Below are 17437 nucleotides of genomic sequence, written 5' to 3'. Positions count from 1 at the left end.
ACTACTCGTTTTATTGCAATATTGCTCACAATGAAGCCCTCGACCTACCTCCTATTCGCTGTTAACTACCTCGGCTTGGCCTCCGCTGCCTCCATCGCCAACCCCGACGACAGCTTACAGCCTATAGAGAAGCGAGCTTGCTTCCAAACTGGGTCAACTTATGGCGGCAATAAAGACGACGCCTTGAAAGCAGCCCGAACAGCCTGCAACAGTGCCCTTAGGGGCACATACAACAAACGCGAAACCCGCGTCAAGTGCTACAACATTGGCAACAATAAGCACGTGAAGCTCACCGTCGGCCTTACAGGCCCTAATGCCGGCTCGCAACGCAACATTGGGAGCGACGAGTGTTACAATGGCCTTGCGGGTCGGATCGAAAGTTGCCCTAAGGGTGATGATAAAACCTACGGGAATTGGCGCTACAGGCAAGTGCTTCTATATTAGCTCTGCGTTACGCAACTCTTATTAATGTGACTAATTATTGTAGGGCTGATCCGAACAACGGTCCATGCTAATGTCATGAAGTGCTATTGTACCGGTGTGCGGGTGAACGCCCTGCACGTGATCGAGTCTGTGCGCAACCCAGATTTCGGAGGCATAAGATGGCTTTCAACACCCCAGTGCCGCAGGACACCAACCTTACAAGCGATTAGTTATCTTCTTGTTTTCTTAGCATACAGAATCTCCACACAATAAGACTTGTTCTTACCAAACACTCCGTACCTTATGCGCCTGCCTGCCCGGTGCAAGGTCTTATGCTTTACTGGATATTATGTCTTCTCTCTGCCCTACACCTATACACTATTGGCCCCAGACGCTTTCAAACACGACTAAATATGCATAACTTTTACGCACTGGTGGTTGTAAATGCTCTATTATAGTGCGAGAAATGCGTGTGTAAGAGGGGTTTAGTGAGCTTGTAGTCTATACACTTACTTTCTGGATGTGTAGGCTACCTATACAAAGGAGATCGACAGAAAACTTTATAGATCTACCTTAGGAAGTGATTAAAAAATAAAACACTCTAAGTTACTAGCTATGGCTATCCACGCATAAAAGACCTAATTGTGGTAGAGCTCAATACGTGCGAAGTCATTCACAGAAGTGGATAACAGCGGACTAACGTGCCTATTGTGCCGTAATCTCTAACCCTACGAGGCTTACTGTAGCTATGTTAAAACCGTTACCTATCTTACGTACGTACCAAACGCTAAGACGGGGAATTAATTACGGAGCGTAGTCCATAGAAGCTAAAGTCGATATGCTATACGTTTCCTTGCAAGAAGCGCGTTATCCAGGCGCGACTCACGGGCTCGTTAGCAATCGAGGACGCGTAATTTTATACCAACTATCTTGTTAGAAGCAGCTCTGTTAGGGATAGGTCTTTAATATACTGTACAAGCTTAGCTTCTTGTTGTGAATTGAGTTTCTTCTGGGAGGTGTTCTTCGCTTCCTGCGGGGCTTAACGGCCTTGATGTCTTCGAGCTAACGTACAGTACCGGTAACGTGAGCTATCGTCTTCGCGCCTGCAATCCCCATTTTGCCCAAGGATCTGCGTCTACTCTACATACTCGATAGCTTTAGTAGCTAGCTGTAGCGTGCCTAGAATAGTCTAGATGTTGTCCCGTCTAGATAGGTTAGTGAAGATATAGTTCTAGAGGTGCCTGCGCTTATAGTAGTAGAGAAGAATGTGCGCAACAGTCTATTGTCTCGCTCTACAGTCGCAGCGCGGGCTAGTAACGTGTAGCACTCTTTAGGCAAAGAGAAAGTTATTAAGTCTAATCTTCTCTGTCCGCAGCTGCACTAGCAGCGCGCTCTCCCGCTAAGTGCCTCTTGTAGAGCTAGAGTACTTTCTTAGTAGGCGTTAGAGTGTTTTTGTAGATTGCTCGGCCCTTAGTGTTCTTACGCTACTTTGCTATCTATGCCTGTCTAGCTTGTATGCTGCACTATCTCTTTATAGTCAACCTTATAGTGACTCGCTAGAGAGACGCATCTACTGGCAAGCTTCTGCGGCCGTCTTCTCTCTATCTAGTAGCCTTCTTAGCCGCTTTGTTGACAGCCTTGTTTCTAGGTATACCAAAGTGGGCTAGTATCTATTAGACAGTTACTGTCTGTCTATTGTCCTAGAGCTTCTAGACCTATCGCGCGACGTCTGCAAGGATGTAGGCGCCTAATTGTTCTTCCGCCTTAGCGATAGACTAGACAGCGGCCTAGTTATCTGTGTATATAGCAACGTCTTGTTGCGCACTGTTTTAGCTCGCATACTCTTAAGCAATCTGCAGTACTAGGCTAATGCCTTGTAGTTCTACTACATATACTGTTAACTCTGTGTCTAAACCTATGTGTACAGATCGTGCCTATTATGTAAGCGGCCACAGTGCTGCAGAGCCTCTCTCGCCCTTGTTGCTGCTCCCATCTGTATAGATGCTAAGGCTGTCTTCCTTTACGTGTTCTTTGTCGTGTCGCGCCCGTGCTTCCTCAGCGGTCGCGTTAATGTAAGTGGTTGGACCCTATCTCCAGGGCGGCGTAAGGAAGCACGGAATCTGCTCTTGCCTGTCGAAGTCTTCAGTTCGCATGCTCGTTATGTCGCTGTAAACCTTCTGCTATGAGCTAGTGTGTCTGCGAGTCTTGTCTGCGACTGTCGGCTTTGCTGTGTTTGCCTAAAATCCTAAGGTGGCTGCGATGTTCTTGCTCGAGAGTAGGCGAACGACAGTGTCTGCGTTGTGCTTCCATTTATGCTGCTCGATGGGAAGGAGAAATGTGCCGCTCTTGATGTAGCTTTGTATGCCCCGCTGATGACCTAACCAATATAAGGCGCGGTTCGGACACTAACCAACATGAGGAGGCGAATCAGGCCTAACCAATATGAGGAGACGAATCAGGCCTAACTAATATGAGGAGACGAATCAGGCCTAGTATATGATGCCCCGTGGTATCGACCCCTGATTCTTCCATGTCAGGGAATCGTGCATCCTGCCCCAAAAACGCGTTCATGCAACGCGTTCGTGCAACGCGAATCAGGTGCTGATTCTCTAGAGATACATGGCTAAATCCACTCAGCCCTCACTCCAATTCTTCTGGCTCTAGTTGGTTCACATGTTTCGTGGAGGCGTCAGGCGAGGGCTGCAGCTAGGTTGGTGAGAAAGAAGAAGAAGGCTGAGACAGCTGCTCGCAGGACTGCAAAACGACTCAAAAAGCTCTTAAGACCTCCCAAACATGTGAAAAACACAGTCTCGGGGCTCCTATAAGAGCTACTATAAACAGGAGATCTATCGCGAGGTCGACAGGTGGTGGAGAGCCTAAAGGCGCTGTAGCAGTCGCACCAACTCTCAGGTCACCGCGTAGCCGCAACGTCTCGTCTTCTACACGGCATCAATAACTATATATATAGTAATTACAACCTATAGATATCACCATTAGAAGAAATTCGCGATAATAGCTACAGTGTGAGGCTGTTTTGGTGTTTACGTGGCTCGGTTTGGCTGGGGGGCCGGATTGGCTGTCATTATCAGTAATCCGAAGTGCCGTCGCGCCGGCCTACCGTCTTGGCGCGGGCAATGCCCCGATCGCGTAATACCTAGGCAACAACTACCTTATCTACATAAAAAATAAAGCTATAAAGCTATAGTAAATAGTAGTAATACTATAAAAACCTAGTATTATAATAATTATATACTTATAAATAATTTGTGCTATTTAGAATTTTTTTTAGGCGTTTAGATTAATTATATTTTAGTTTTTTATATTAGAGCTACTATAGTAGCACTACTAGCTTCTACATAAAATATACTAATAATAGTATATTTCTAATACTTTTTAGAAGGCTTAGAGGCTTATAAGGCCTTACACTTACTTTTTTAGAATAGTTATAACGTAAAGCACCAGTGAGCCGGCCACCCCAGTGAGCCGGCCACTTTTTCTTGGCATCGCGAACACCATGTACGAACTACAATGCTATCTCAAAAGAAGCCTAACTTATCGTACAACGAAGGCAGAATTGATCTTGCTCTTCAGGCCTATACCTCAGGCCAATTTCAGACCCTGCGACGCGCTGCTGCTGCCTTTAGCGTACGACATCAGCGGCTCTCTGATCGGCTGCACGGAATCACAAATCGACACCAAACACGACCTGGAATCCAGAAGCTTACCTTAACAGAGGAGCAAACGATCGTACGATATATCCTTGAGCTTAATTCCCGAGGGTTTGCCCCCCGGCTGCAAGAGGTAGCAGATATCGCAGATAAATTACTAGCTGTACGTGGTGGGACACCCGTTGGCAAGAACTGGGCAGAGCGCTTTGTTCAGCGTACGGAGGAGCTTAAGATGGCCTTCAACCGAGCGAAAGATCGTCAGAGGATACTCCAAGAAGATCCAGAGATTATCGGCGCGTGGTTCACGCTCGTCCGAGAGACAGTAGCCAAGTATGGCATTGCAGACGACGACATCCACAACTTTGATGAGACAGGCTTCCAGATGGGCGTCATTGGCTCAATGAAAGTAGTCACAGGCTCAGAACGTCGTACAAGACCAAACTTGATCCAGCCAGGCGATCGCGAGTGGGTTACAGTCGTGCAGAGCATCTGCGCTGCTGGGTACGCGACCCCGCCCTTCATCATCTACAAGGGACGCGTCCATATCTCAGCATGGTACGAGGAGACTTCAATACCGTACGACTGGAAGCTCTCTGTATCAGAGAATGGCTGGACAAACAATCAGCTTGGCCTTGAGTGGTTAAAGCACTTTGATGAGCATACAAAGTCGCGTCAGGTAGGGTCGTACAGGCTGCTCGTCTTAGACGGCCATGAGAGCCACCTCAACCAGGATTTTAAGGACTACTGCCTCAAACAAAAGATCCTAACCCTCTGTATGCCTGCTCATTCATCGCACATACTTCAGCCACTTGACGTAGTGTGTTTTTCGCCATTGAAGCTGAAGTACTCTCAGCGCGTACGAGACTTGGCACGCCGACGCGTCTACCACATCAACAAAGAAGGCTTCCTTCCAGCCTTTAAAGACGCGTTTTTCGACGTATTCACGTACGAGAACTGCAAGAAGGCCTTTGAGGCAGCAGGACTAGTTCCTATCAACGCGCAGAGGGTCCTTGATCGCCTTGAGGTCCGTCTTCGTACGCCACCACCAGTCGTCCTACCAGAAACACCCTGGCAGTCTAGAACACCAAGTAATACGTACGAATTTGGGTCGCAATCAAGGCTAGTAAGGGAATCATTCGTACGATCTCCAACAAGTGCTCAAGAAGGCTTCTCAAAGCTTGTTAAAGGAGCTGAAGAGATGCTGCATGAAAATGTTCTTATCAAAGCCCGCGTACGAGAGCTTGAAGAGCAAGTAGCAGAGTTAACAAAGCGCAGAGGGCGCAAAAGGAAGCGAATTCAGACAGGCGGTACACTAGAGTTTGGTGCAGGCGCATTGCAGGTAGCTGAAAGTGCTTCTGCTGCTTGTACGAGGTCTAATAAGGGTAGTAGTAGAGGTAGTCAAAAAAGGACCCAGCCAGCTCAACGGCGCTGTGGCAACTGTGGAGAGACTGGACACAACGCTCGTACGTGTCAGAAAGATGCAGAAGAAGATTCTGAATCTAATGTAGCTACATCGTACGAAGGATCTGTAGAGGATGTAGAGTAATTTTATGTTTCGTACATGGTGTTCGCGATGCCAAGAAAAAGTGGCCGGCTCACTGGGGTGGCCGGCTCACTGGTGCTTTACGTTATAGCTTTTTATATATTATAAAGAGATTTCTAGCACTTCTCTTTAGCCTCTTTTATAGCCTACTTCTTCTTTTTTTTAATTACTTCTTAAATTAGATCTATATTAGTAGAGTTATGTTACAATTTATGTAGAGGTTGTTATGTTATTGCCTAAGCATTACGCGATTAGGGCATTGCCCGCGCTAAGACGGTAGTTGCGCTGGTGGTTTTCCGTTGCTTTTCCGCAGCGCACGAAGAGCTTGCACGAAGAGAATAGGTAGGCAAAGAGACAAGAGAACACACAAGAGGTGTAGAGAGTAAGGTAAAGTAGCATGAGTGTAGTAAAGGAATAAAGGTTAGCATGGCAAGATGGCGGTTCAGCATAGCAGAGTAACAATCTTAAGGGGTTTAATAAGGGTCTAAATAAGGGATAAGAAGTAGTAACGTCGTAAGTCTTTTCTTCAGGACCTCCTAAGGGGCTGTTACCCTCTCCCCCACACCCAATCCCAGCATTTAACAAGTCCCAAACTCACCCTGGCAACCCGTACCACAGAAGTCGCTCGAAGAACCGCAGTATCCGTATGCAGAGCAGCAATCGCCAAACCCACTTCCAGCACACACGTACTCGTTGGCTCCACCACATAAGCCATCGGGTGAAACCTTGTTGCTGGCTCCTTGCTCACATATGCCAAACGCGCTCTGGCATCCCGTACCACAGAAATCGCTCGAAGAACCGCAGTAGCCGTATGCGGAGCAGCAATCGCCAAATCCACTTCCAAGGCAAATGAAGCCGTCTGCGCCGCCGCAAATGCCGTCGGGTGAGACTGTGCCTGTGGATGTGGGGGCTGTGCTTGCAGTCGTCGTGGTTGCTGTTCTTGTAGATGCTGATGTCGTGGTCCCTGTGATGAGGGATCTCGTCTCTGTGGTCAAGGACTTCGTCTCTGTGCTTGACACTGGCTCTACCAACGTGGCAATGTAAATCTCAGTCGTATACGTCGACGTCCCGAGCACATCGATGGTCGCCGTGAGCGTCACCGTGTCACCGTCGCCCCAAACCATGGGCGCGTACGGGTTGGTCGTGTCCCCCTTGTCCGTGCTGTTGGTCGGCAAGAAATTGGGCGTTCTGTCCGAGTTGTCGCTCGGCAACGTGTTGGGCGCTGTGTCGCGCCGGCGAGGACTGTCTTTCGCCCATTCGTCGTCGCCCATGTCTTTACAGGACAACTTGGGCCCGCCGGCCGAGACGATGGCGCGCTCCACGCATCCGGCTTTCATAAGGACGGGGAGCTGGAAGTAGGCCCACGTTCCCCAGTCTGTTCTTGATTCAACGAAGTCCCAGCCTGTCAGAGCACCGCAGCCTTTTTCCTCTTTTTTCAGGCTGTCGCCGCCATCGTTGGCCCAGCCGTCCATCTTGTAGACTCTGAACATCAAGAACAATCCTTCATAACTGTTCGGGTCAGTTACAATATCTACATCAAAATACAGAGCATAGTGATATCCATAGTGGAGAAAGGGGGAGTTGGAAAGGTGGGTGAGAAGGGGGACGTACCTGTAATCACACTTCGCGCTTGCTACTTTCGGCACCTCAACCGTCTTGGTAGTAGTGGAGTGGGAGGTCGTTGTGGTGGTCTTCACAACCGTGATTGTCTCTGACAGCCCAAACTGCGTAAGGGTGAACTTGGATCCATCATACCCCGCTGGGTTTGTCGGCCAGTACTCCTTTGGTATATCAGTCCCATCAATCCGCGTCTTGTCGTCTGCCGCCTCAGCATCCATTGCCCTCGCGACATCCGGATCGAGCGTGCACTCTGGAACGCCAGGCGTCGTCGTAAACGAGGTATCCAGTCCGTTGCAAGCCGTCTTGGTCGCGCAGTCAGTCTGTCCCGGGTTAGCATTTCCGTGTCACTGTCTCTCTAAACCCCGAATGAGGGTACTAGAGAAGAGAGAATAGGGACTCACTTCCGTGGTGGTCGTCGAGGAAGCCAGATACCACGCGCTATAACTCGTCACCAGATACGTGCACGCCGACACCGTCACCTTGGTCTCGCACTCGTTGCTGCTATCGCCGCCATTAGAGCCCTGGGTATTTCCACAGCCGCCGGGAAGGAGACAGCCCAAACCACCACATGAGCCCAGCGGGCAGCTCGGTATGCAGCCTGTGACACCGCACCCGCCACCGCAGCCAAAGATGCCACACCCACCGTCGCAGCTGAACTTGCCGCACCCACCGCCGCCGCCGCCACCGCCGTCAACATCGGTGCCTCTGCCACCGGGGCAGCCAAAGGTGCTGCAGTCGCGTGTACCACGCCTGTCCGATCCCGAGTCGGAGTCGGGGTCCGAGGTGCTGGTCGGCGAGGTACCGGTCTTCGTGCTGCTGGGGTTCGTGGTACTGGTGGATTTGAGGGTAAGAGGACCCCCTGGGACGGGCGGCTTGGGGTACTCGACCGAGAACGTGGGCTGGGGTTGAATGGTGACGGCAACAGAGGTCGGGAAGAAGGTGACCAGAGAGATGATGGCCAAAGGAACGCCGCTGTCCGAAGACGTCGCCACGGCGCTGTTCGTGGTCATAGGTACGCCGTTACCCGTGGACATGGCGGGAATGGACGCCGCGGGAGTGGGCTTTGTGGCGGGGAAGGTGGCATAGTTTGGAGGCAGTGTCCAGAGGAAGGAAGGAGGCATGATGCTCTGCATTGGGTTGATGGTGTACTGGTCCGTGTCGGTTGCATACAGCGTCAGGGGCTGCAGATTGACCTCGCTGATAGCGAAGCTCGGCACGGGGATTGTCGTCGTCTTGACATAGACATGGCCGTCCGCTGCGTTAGAGGACAGCAGCGTGGTGGTCAGGGCGGGCCACGAGGTCACCGTGTGGGCGCCAGTCAGCGGGTATGGCGGCAGGACGACGACGCAGGGAGGCTTGCAGGCCGCCAGCGGGTCAGATGAGTCCCAAATGCTCTGTGGGGGATAGACGATGTTGGCGGCAGCGCCAGGCGAGATGGGGGCGCCCTCGTATCCGTTCAGATCGACGGCCCAGTCGATCACGCCGGCCATGTTCAGAGACTTGTAGAGCTCTGTGCGGTCCTGCTTGGTGTCGTCGTTCATGTAGCCGACCCATTGAGTGCCTTCATACACGACGACGTCCGACTGGCTGTCTTGATCAAAGTACGATGAGTACGAGTTGACGTGATGCACAGCGCCCGTCGAGTCCTGCCAACTGCCAGTGCCGTCCGCGATGGCTCTGATCTCGGCATTGGAGATGTAGCCCGCGGTGCCTGTGCATGGCCCGGGATAGGCACCAGATGGGCCGCCGGTGTAGGTGCACATGGGCCCGGTGCAGCCCTCCGTCGTCATCTCGAACGAGCGGCCGTAGCTGGCGACGCCAACAGCAAGCTTGTTGGATGGCACGCCGGCCTTGGTGATCATGGCCAGCGACTGGAGCGTCTCGGTGATGTTGACCTGTGAGCGCAGGCAGTTGCCCTCTGGACAGCCGTCGATGGCGAACTTGTTCGCGTAATCCCACTGGCCGTGGAGGTCGTAGGTCATGTAGACAATGTAGTCAGCCACTTCGGCCATCTCACTGATGGGGTAGCCGCGCAGATACCAGTAGGACGCCGGCGCGCAGAACGAGACAGTCTTGCCAGACGGCATCGCGGCCCGCAGCTTTTTGAGGAAGCTGAGGTAGTTCGTAGCATCGGCTTCGGTGCCTGCAATACATCTTCACGTCAGCAGTGCTCTCTAAAGTCGAGCATCGTAATTATACGTACCAGCTGGAATGCCCGGGATATCGGGAGCATTAGGGTCTGCGGAATCAGTTAGAAAAATTGATCAAATAGTGCTTAAGCACTGGCCGGACGCAGCGAACTTACACTCCCAATCGATGTCAATGCCATCCAGGTCATACTTAGTTACGAATGACACGATGTTGGCAACAAAGGTATCCTGGTTGCCGGGCGCAACCGCGTCGCGGAAGATGGAATACGTTCCCGGCTCGGTGGAGAAGGCCCAGCCGCCTAGTGACAAGATCTTGTTGAAGCCCGCCTGTTCCAGGAACAACTCCCACTGCTCCTGGATACCGCTAACGTCGACATCCCAGCTTCTGGTGACTTCGCCAAATGACAGGTGGACGTGCGTGTAAGGGGTCAGGTCCATGGCGGTGATGACCATGTTCAGACAGGGCCGGTTGCGGTTGAAGGCCTCGAAGTAGCCAATGCTGACGGACGCGGCGGGCGCACTGCCGACGACGACGTCCATGCCACAGTTGGAGATGCAGCCGTTGGTGCCAGGGGCTGAGGTGCCCGGGGCGCCCGTGGCCGACTTGGATTTGGTGCAGAAGTCTTGGTTGATGCCGCATTGGCCGAATTTGTTCTGGAGACGCGGTGAGCTAGTGTTCAAGATTTTTCAAGTATTCATAGGGACCGTACACAGCAGGCATTGAGCGGACACGGATTCAGGCTGTCCAGCGACACACCTGATGCTGGCTGTTGCGAGCCTGGCTTCTGGGGCCCACAGATGGCGTTCGCAATGGGCGCCGGCATTGGGGGATCGCCCGTGCTCAGGCAGATGTACTGGTACGCTTGCAGATTGTTGCAGCCATCCCAAGCCCACGTCTTCTTGTTGAAGCTCTCAATCTCCGCATTGGTGAGGCTGTTTGCGGCACCCAGGGCCGCGCAGTTCTCCTCCTTTTCCACGTAGTGCGAGGCGCAGGTGCCGTCGGCGTTGGGCTTCGGGCGGAAGTCAGGCAACGTGCCGGCGGAACAGCAGACGTGCTGACCAGGCGTCAACTTGGAGCAGAAGCCCTCGCCAGGGTTGTATTTGTCGAAGTTGGCGCCGGAGATACCGCACTCAGCTGCAAGGGATCCACCTAACAGAGGTCATCAGTGGGCCGCCATCAAGGACTGAATGTCTTGCTGCTGAGAATAAATACTTACAGGAATCGCCTGAGACAACCTGCCTGGTCGAACACTGGGCCCTTTTGTTGACTTTCTTGAGAGGAACTGTGCTGTTGCGGGAAGGAGTAGTCGTGACATTGCCCGCCGTGCCGTTGCTCAACAGACTCGGCACAGACAACGTGATATCACGCCAGTCTTCGGCGGCGTCGTAAGTAATAAGGCACTCAGCCGACGCCCACGCGGCGACGGCATCCTGAACCACGCGCACGTCGCCTCCTCCACTCGCGACAATGCCGAAGCTGTATTTGGAGCTGCGACCGTCCTTGGCACACAGCTGCACCACGGCGCTGCCGGAGAAGTCGGGCGTCTTGATCTTTGCGAGAAATTCCTGCAGCACAACGGATGGGACATCACCGACTCCAGCGCCGGCGAAGAGACCGAAGGCAGCCGTGTTGGAGTAAGCAAAGGCAGTTGTGTCGGTGCACGCCGAGCTGTTGCGCTGCGACCAAGCAGCGGCGAGTTGCTGCGCTGCGGCCGCAAGATCTCCGCCTGTAGCTTGCGTGGCCGTCTTGTTAAAGGCCAGCTGCAGCGACTCGCGGGCCTGCGTCACGCTGCCGCTGGGCAGGCAAGAGGCGTCCTTGGTCGTGTGGCCGGCTATGGCTGTGGAATCGCCAGTACAGGCGCGAACCGTCTCGTCCTTGCGCAGTGACGTGTGAAGGGAGAAGTCGAGCAGCATGGTCTGGTTGCACATGGCTAATCGGCCCAGACGGGGATAGACAGTCCAGTTGCTGCTGGTCGAGCCGGCGTCTACACATCCTGATGGACACTCACTGAGCACCGCCGTGATGAGTTCCGGGGCAAGTGCGTTGGCCTTGGTGCTGCCGGATGCAGGAACGGCGGCCGCCGCCTTGATAGGTACAGGGTGTACGGCAAGGTATTCATTCAGTTTGTTGGAGCCGCCATCTACGCGTGTTGCCGCCGCCGCAGACAACAGCAGGAGGGACGTGGCGATCGCTCCGGCTGAAGCCGAGGACGGTGAGAGCCACATCTTCTTGAGGACCAGACGAGCTGGAAAAGAAAGACAAAGAAGGTGTAGGAGCAGATGGACGAAGCAGACGGCCGAGCAGGGCCTTTAGTACTCCCTCCTCCGTCCAGGTGATGTTACATTTCTTCGACGAAAAGGGGAAAACGCTTCTCTCCAAAATCTCCTTCATCATGAGGTAAGGGCTGGAACAGGCCCCCAGCGCATTGGTATGTCGCCTGATGCAAACGATACTCGCCATGATACTGCGCTCTGTCAACTGCTGTGGGACAGAGCTAAAATCGATTTTCCTCGGCACGGTGGAAAGAACCATCAACGGAGGTAGCTTACAGTCTCCGCAAATCGGCATCGAGGCGTCCCTCCAATGTTTCCCCTATCCCGCGACTTAGGCGCAAATCGTACGTTGGGAACTACCGATCGTCCCACGGAGCAGATAGATTGATGAAGTCCAGGCAAGCACTAGTAGTTCTGGGCGCCAAGTGGGGCACACGGCTCGGCGGTGCTTATCGTTAGCCTCGGGTGATATGGGGAATTTCAGTATGTAGGAAAGTCAAGGAATTTCAGTGGCGCCTGGTTCTTGACGCATGCAGCTGTTTGCCCGCTGTTAGTTGCAGGTACGGCGAACTTTAAAATGGGGCATGGGTCGAGATAAGGTTTGAAATTAGGTACCGGTGAGTTAGGTACTGGTACCGTAAATCGCCAGCCGAGGCAAGAGACCCTAATCGTCATTCTAAGCGCCCGGTACCACTTTTAGTTTCTTACTTGGGGGCCAAATGAAAATTCCTCTCTCGATGTCACAACGTTGATCCTTATTCGGGAAAATCCAGGCCATCTGATTTTAGAATTTTGGACGGTAGTGGTCGCAACACAAGGTAAAACGCGCAATTGCACACCTAAAGGATACATTCATACTACGAAGCTACCTAATCACAACCACTCGGAATCGATAGAACGTATCTCGGCACTTCTTTCTCGAAAAGCGTACACGCCTTGCGCACTATTGGCGAATGTACAAAATTGTGTATGTTCTCGCAATTAATCATCGTCTGCGCTAAATGCCGCGAACCCACCACGTGTTGGTTTTAGTAAGTAAAGCGGCCCGCCCGCCCGCCCGCCCGTTCGCGATATGCACTTTATTGAGAACCCACCTAACCAAAAATGGTGGAGCTCAAATTTAGTAAATTACAAGCCTCTGTCTAGGCCGTCGTACCTGAAGACACGCCGCACTGCACTTCTCCGCCTCCGATAGAGCATTTGCTTCGAGGTCAGTGCGTCTATCTGCTCGAAAACAGAAAGGCTCAAGTATGTATGCAGAGTTTTCCATCGAAGCTAACAAAGTGCCTCACGTAGGACCCTGGAATCCGGGCAAGCTAGCAGCGCCGTCGCTTCCGTAAGAGCTCTAGCTTTCAAGTTCACGCCATAGGAAAGTGGGACAATCAGACCCCAAAATCAGGCAGCCAGCTAATAGAGTCATTGCTTACACTAGAGGTTCAACATTTTAGGTCCTCACTGTCGATAGCTTTCCGGTCCCTGGCAGGCTCGTTTCGAGGTGACTTTAGGCCCCGGTGAATTTCGGAGAAGTGCTGTTTGGGTGCAAACATGGGTGAATATGAGCTCTGCTCTACAGAAAGATTACCTTTTTCCTCGGAGCTGCCTTTGCAGGGATGGCTTAGAGAGTTCCAAACAGGTATGGCGAGGTAACATCGCACCACCCCTTTCAATCCAATGCTTGATGAATTAGTAGTCATCTCAGTCTTGACCGGTTTAGGTCGTTCTCCTTATTTTCCCGGTTCAGCGAGAGAGTATTCGTGTTCCTCCTCATCAACTAGTAGACCTATTTACTCTCTCTGTTCCTGGACATCTTTCAGTACAACCCGCATCATGAAGTTTTGGGCGCTCCTGGCACTTGCTGCCTCCGTTGCAGTCCAGGCCATTCCCCAAGACTACACGACTCGACTGCACACACGCGATGGTAATGTGAAGAAACACATCGGATATCGTGTGATGTCAAAGGTTTGTTTCCAATTCATTCTTCCCTCCACTCCATTCTAAATTCCACTCCACATCCTCCGTAATCCGGCGACCAAAACAACTAACCGTCCAGGCCGAAGCCGAAGCCATCAACAAAAACGGAGGCAAAGCTGTGCAGTCCATAGGCAACGGGGGCCGCCAGATAGGCCAGGGTCTTTACATCTTGAATTCGTACCAAGCCTGGGGTGACAATTCCGTTGATGGGTCGGTTCAATGGGATTGCGTGGTGACGGTTGACGCCGACGAATGGGACAAATGGAACAAGGTCTACCTCCCCGAGCTTTACACGTTTCCCGAGGACGAGGAGGATGAAACAAAGAATACATGCAAGCCCCTTGAACTGTGGTACCCGAAGCCAGTTAGCAGTACGTGTTCAACTCCTTTTCTTCCCTTTGGGTTTGCCATTAATACTGACGCATCGGACACCGCAGAGAAGAACAAAGCACGCTTCATCGATTCCGTCCTTCCAGGCGCAACGGTCGAGAACACGGTGATTTTCGCCAAGGTGAAAGGCTGGCTAGAAAGGACCCAAGGATTGATCCCGCCGGCCCTTATCGACACTGGCAAGGTGTATCTCGCGCAGTGTGCCGAGCGGGAGACCGAGGCCAACAAACAGATTGGCAAAATCGGTCCGGCGGATTGGGGTTTCGTGACTTCCCTTCCAGGCTACGGAAAGGGGACATATAAACCGTAGAAGCGCTAGTTAAGAGGAATCAGTGATTAGGGGGCGACAGGTGAGGATATGTGGGCATCGAAGGGGAGGCTTGGGATAAACACGGGTGGTTAATTGAAAGGTAGACTTACTACGGTAGCGGAGTTCTTTGCACGTAGCTAGAATCCTCACCGAATCTAAGTCTTATGCCTGGAAATCAGAACAAACACGAATGACACATGGTCAGCGGGTGATTGCTGGTCCAAGCACGATGATAAAGCGCGACACCCATTTCTTGCCCACGTGCGGGGAAGGTGGATCGTAGCCGCGACGCGTCTGCCATTCGTTGGACGTCGATAATATGGGGTGGAAAACCACGTCGGTCAAGCTCCAGAATCCACTGTACGAGAAACTGCTCTTCAATAGGCGATAGCTTGCGGTTAACAGAGACTATCTCTAATCGTGCCTTAGTACCATGAAGACGTCGTTGAAGCGTTGACTTTGGCACGTCGTACGCTGCTGCGAGTGCGCGCACTGATTGTTTTGGATTATTACGATAGGAAGCCATAGCAAGACAAAGTCTACCTTCACAAAAAGTCTGTATAGGGCGTTGTTGTCGCGGCATTGTGGTGGTTGTGTAGAGCGTTGCGTCAAATTTGGTGGGGTGGCCCACACACTGATCCGGCCCACTTACTGATCCTTGACGTTATTGCATGAACTAGTTGTGAGGGTACCCACGCTCTCGCACGAACGTGAAAGTCGGAAATAAGCTAATGGTGGGATGCTTTCGATTTGCAGCAGCTGGCCTTGATGTTGGTGAGTGAACCGTGCGGCTTTCACGTTCGGGCGAGAGCCACGGTTCCAAGGTTCAGTAGATCTTTAGCGCGACTAGGCCTAGCCCCCTTCGGCATCTTGTATATAGACCGCGCGATCGCCGACTTTGCCTATCACTCAATATTGTTACTTTCCCAGCCCTAGAGGCAAATTTCAAAACATCAACTCCAGCAATTGCATTCTGCGTACGACAGGCACTACAATGGACGATAAAGCCAAGGAATTTCTAGCTAATGTAGAAGGCGGAATCGTGCCAGTGACATGTCACGATGATGTCTTGCGGATCGCATACATTTATATCGATGAGGGGCTGTGGGACGGCCAGGGCGTATTCGATGTTGTGGAGAAGCTGCACGCGCATGGCTGGTCTTTTGGTGAGGACGAGCTCCGCTTCAATCGGTAAGCTACATCCTCATATGAGAATCCCTCATACCGATGTACCCAGCACCTGCATGTGTGTGACTAAGATAAAACAGTACCTTGGATATATTTTATCTCGCCCAGATCGCAGCAGCCTACTACCGCTGGACCGACCAACTAAATGGAGACGACCCTCTCACCTTCTCAGACTTCGACGCCTTCTACACTGCGCACCATGCCCTCTTGAATCCCACAGCCTGGCGCTCCTACTACTCCACCGCATTCCTTACCCAACCCAACACAGCACGTTTCTACCGCATGCCCGACCTTCAGGATCTTCCGGACTCGTCCTCCCCACTGTGTCTGCCGCGTGATGATCCGGTATCCAAACACGTCCTAAAGCTCCCCCGCTGGGCCTATACTGTGGGGCGGACTTGCCACAGGCAATCGTTCCTTCCATTTGACACGATTACTGAAATAGCCCTCCGGACGCTTGACACAGCCTTGACACGCCTACACGCGGCCTACCCCAACACACCCCCCTTTTCAGAACCACATGCGCGCTTCTGGCTAGACGAGTACTACAAACCTCCCATCGCAGAATCGAAACAAGAAGCGTTGTCCACGAACACCAGCACCCAGCTGGAGGGAGAGGAGAAGATCCCTTCGTCTTCAAGCCCTACATCTGACCCATCGCCTCGCAAGGACAACCGCGAAGCATGGGGGCCCCATCATTTTGGGCTCAATGTCGCGTCGGGATTGTATGATATACACAGTTTGGAAGCACAGTACCTCGCACAGGTTTCTTCGGGTAAGGTTGTCGAACCAGAACCTAGCAAGCCAGTGTTTTTCTGGTGTGGGATACCGGATGGAGGGACTGCAGATCAAGCGTTGCAGAGGGGGTGGCAGGAAGAGATTGGGAGTGAGGAGGAGGTCGAGTTCCTAGCCGCTGTTGCGATGGAGGAGACAGCCGGACTAGGAGCTGGAGCAATCAAGGTGGATGAGTTGGACTGTTCTATCCGGTCACATATCCTACTAGCGGTCATGCAGGCTGCGTTGGTGGGGAACATGCAAGAGAGAGAGCATTTCTTGGGGGAGCTGGAGAAGCGCATGGTACAAAAGGGGAGGATTGGTGAGGAAAGAGCAGGGAGGTGGGTTAGGGAGGCCTTGGACATTATGGTGCCTTATGTACGCTTGTGGCAGGGCAAATGGCCTGGTGCAGAGAAGAGAAGGGAAATGCTGCGCCGGATCTTGGTGGAGAATCCACTGCTCTTTGCACGCTGGAAGTTGTCGCCTGTTTTAAGGCACTTCGCTTTTGACGACACAAAAGTTGACTGTCTCGGCTGCCAAGTGGCGTACTGTTAACTACTGCCGAGATCCCTTCACCCGGGTAGTAAACAACTGTTGGCATATCCTACTGGTGAATGTAGTCGACAATCGTGTAGTATCTACTGCCTAACACGGGCCGATACCTGTGTGGCTCAAAGCAGAACTTGTTTCGCAGGACCATGAATCTTGCTAATGATCAAAGCTGCTTTTGAACGGCTTTTGGTATCCGCAGTCGACCTAAGTATATTGGGTTTGCGACTTTTGCTGTCAAATCCTGTAAAATGTAGTCTGTGCGTCTGTAAATTGTAGCACTAGCCTTGTAGCTTAAGCTAACCCTAGAAGCTTGCTTAACAGCTTAAGCCTACTCTAGAATCTAACTTAACAGCTTAAGCTAACTCTAGAAGCTTATTTAATAGCTTAAGCTAACCTAACCAATATGAGGCGACGGATTATGCACAATCCGCGCTCGATTAGGTATCGCGTTAGGGTTCGCTAACCAAGAAAGGAAATCTAGAGGGCATAATCCGTGCGCATAATCCGCGGGCTTTGCTAGTATCGCAACGTGCTGCAACTTACCCAAAAGATGCAAGACAACGCTCCAAATCTA

General features: G+C 52.1%; 4 protein-coding genes across 4 annotated transcripts; 3 read left to right on the top strand and 1 right to left on the bottom strand.

Moving 5' to 3' along the window:
* Positions 1–30: 30 nt before the first annotated feature.
* On the top strand, positions 31–556 carry BKA58DRAFT_450501 (uncharacterized protein; the record flags this gene model as incomplete). Its single annotated transcript, XM_046174354.1, has 2 exons — positions 31–425; positions 488–556. The coding sequence occupies 2 exons, from the start codon at positions 31–33 to the stop codon at positions 513–515; spliced, it is 423 nt and encodes a 140-aa protein (XP_046019900.1). The 3' UTR covers positions 516–556.
* Positions 557–6144: 5588 nt separating this feature from the next.
* Positions 6145–11630, bottom strand: BKA58DRAFT_424941 (uncharacterized protein; the record flags this gene model as incomplete). The annotated part of the gene is made up of 7 exons (XM_046172908.1): positions 6145–7143; positions 7246–7574; positions 7656–9397; positions 9458–9493; positions 9560–10058; positions 10115–10554; positions 10622–11630. 7 exons carry the CDS (start codon positions 11628–11630, stop codon positions 6213–6215), a joined length of 4986 nt encoding a protein of 1661 aa, XP_046019899.1. The 3' UTR covers positions 6145–6212.
* A 1678-nt stretch (positions 11631–13308) lies between these two features.
* BKA58DRAFT_394863 (uncharacterized protein) lies at positions 13309–14415 on the top strand. Its single transcript, XM_046171230.1, has 2 exons — positions 13309–13637; positions 13729–14415. Exons 1-2 carry the CDS (start codon positions 13350–13352, stop codon positions 14347–14349), a joined length of 909 nt encoding a protein of 302 aa, XP_046019898.1. The 5' UTR covers positions 13309–13349; the 3' UTR covers positions 14350–14415.
* Positions 14416–15266: 851 nt separating this feature from the next.
* BKA58DRAFT_432786 (uncharacterized protein) lies at positions 15267–17067 on the top strand. Its single transcript, XM_046173145.1, has 2 exons — positions 15267–15540; positions 15618–17067. The coding sequence occupies exons 1-2, from the start codon at positions 15344–15346 to the stop codon at positions 16864–16866; spliced, it is 1446 nt and encodes a 481-aa protein (XP_046019897.1). The 5' UTR covers positions 15267–15343; the 3' UTR covers positions 16867–17067.
* Positions 17068–17437: the final 370 nt, after the last annotated feature.

This window comes from Alternaria rosae (assembly GCF_020736505.1).
Source record: "Alternaria rosae strain MPI-PUGE-AT-0040 chromosome Unknown BKA58scaffold_14, whole genome shotgun sequence".
NCBI classification, from domain to species: domain Eukaryota; kingdom Fungi; phylum Ascomycota; class Dothideomycetes; order Pleosporales; family Pleosporaceae; genus Alternaria; species Alternaria rosae.
This window is presented reverse-complemented; position numbering and strand designations above follow the sequence as displayed.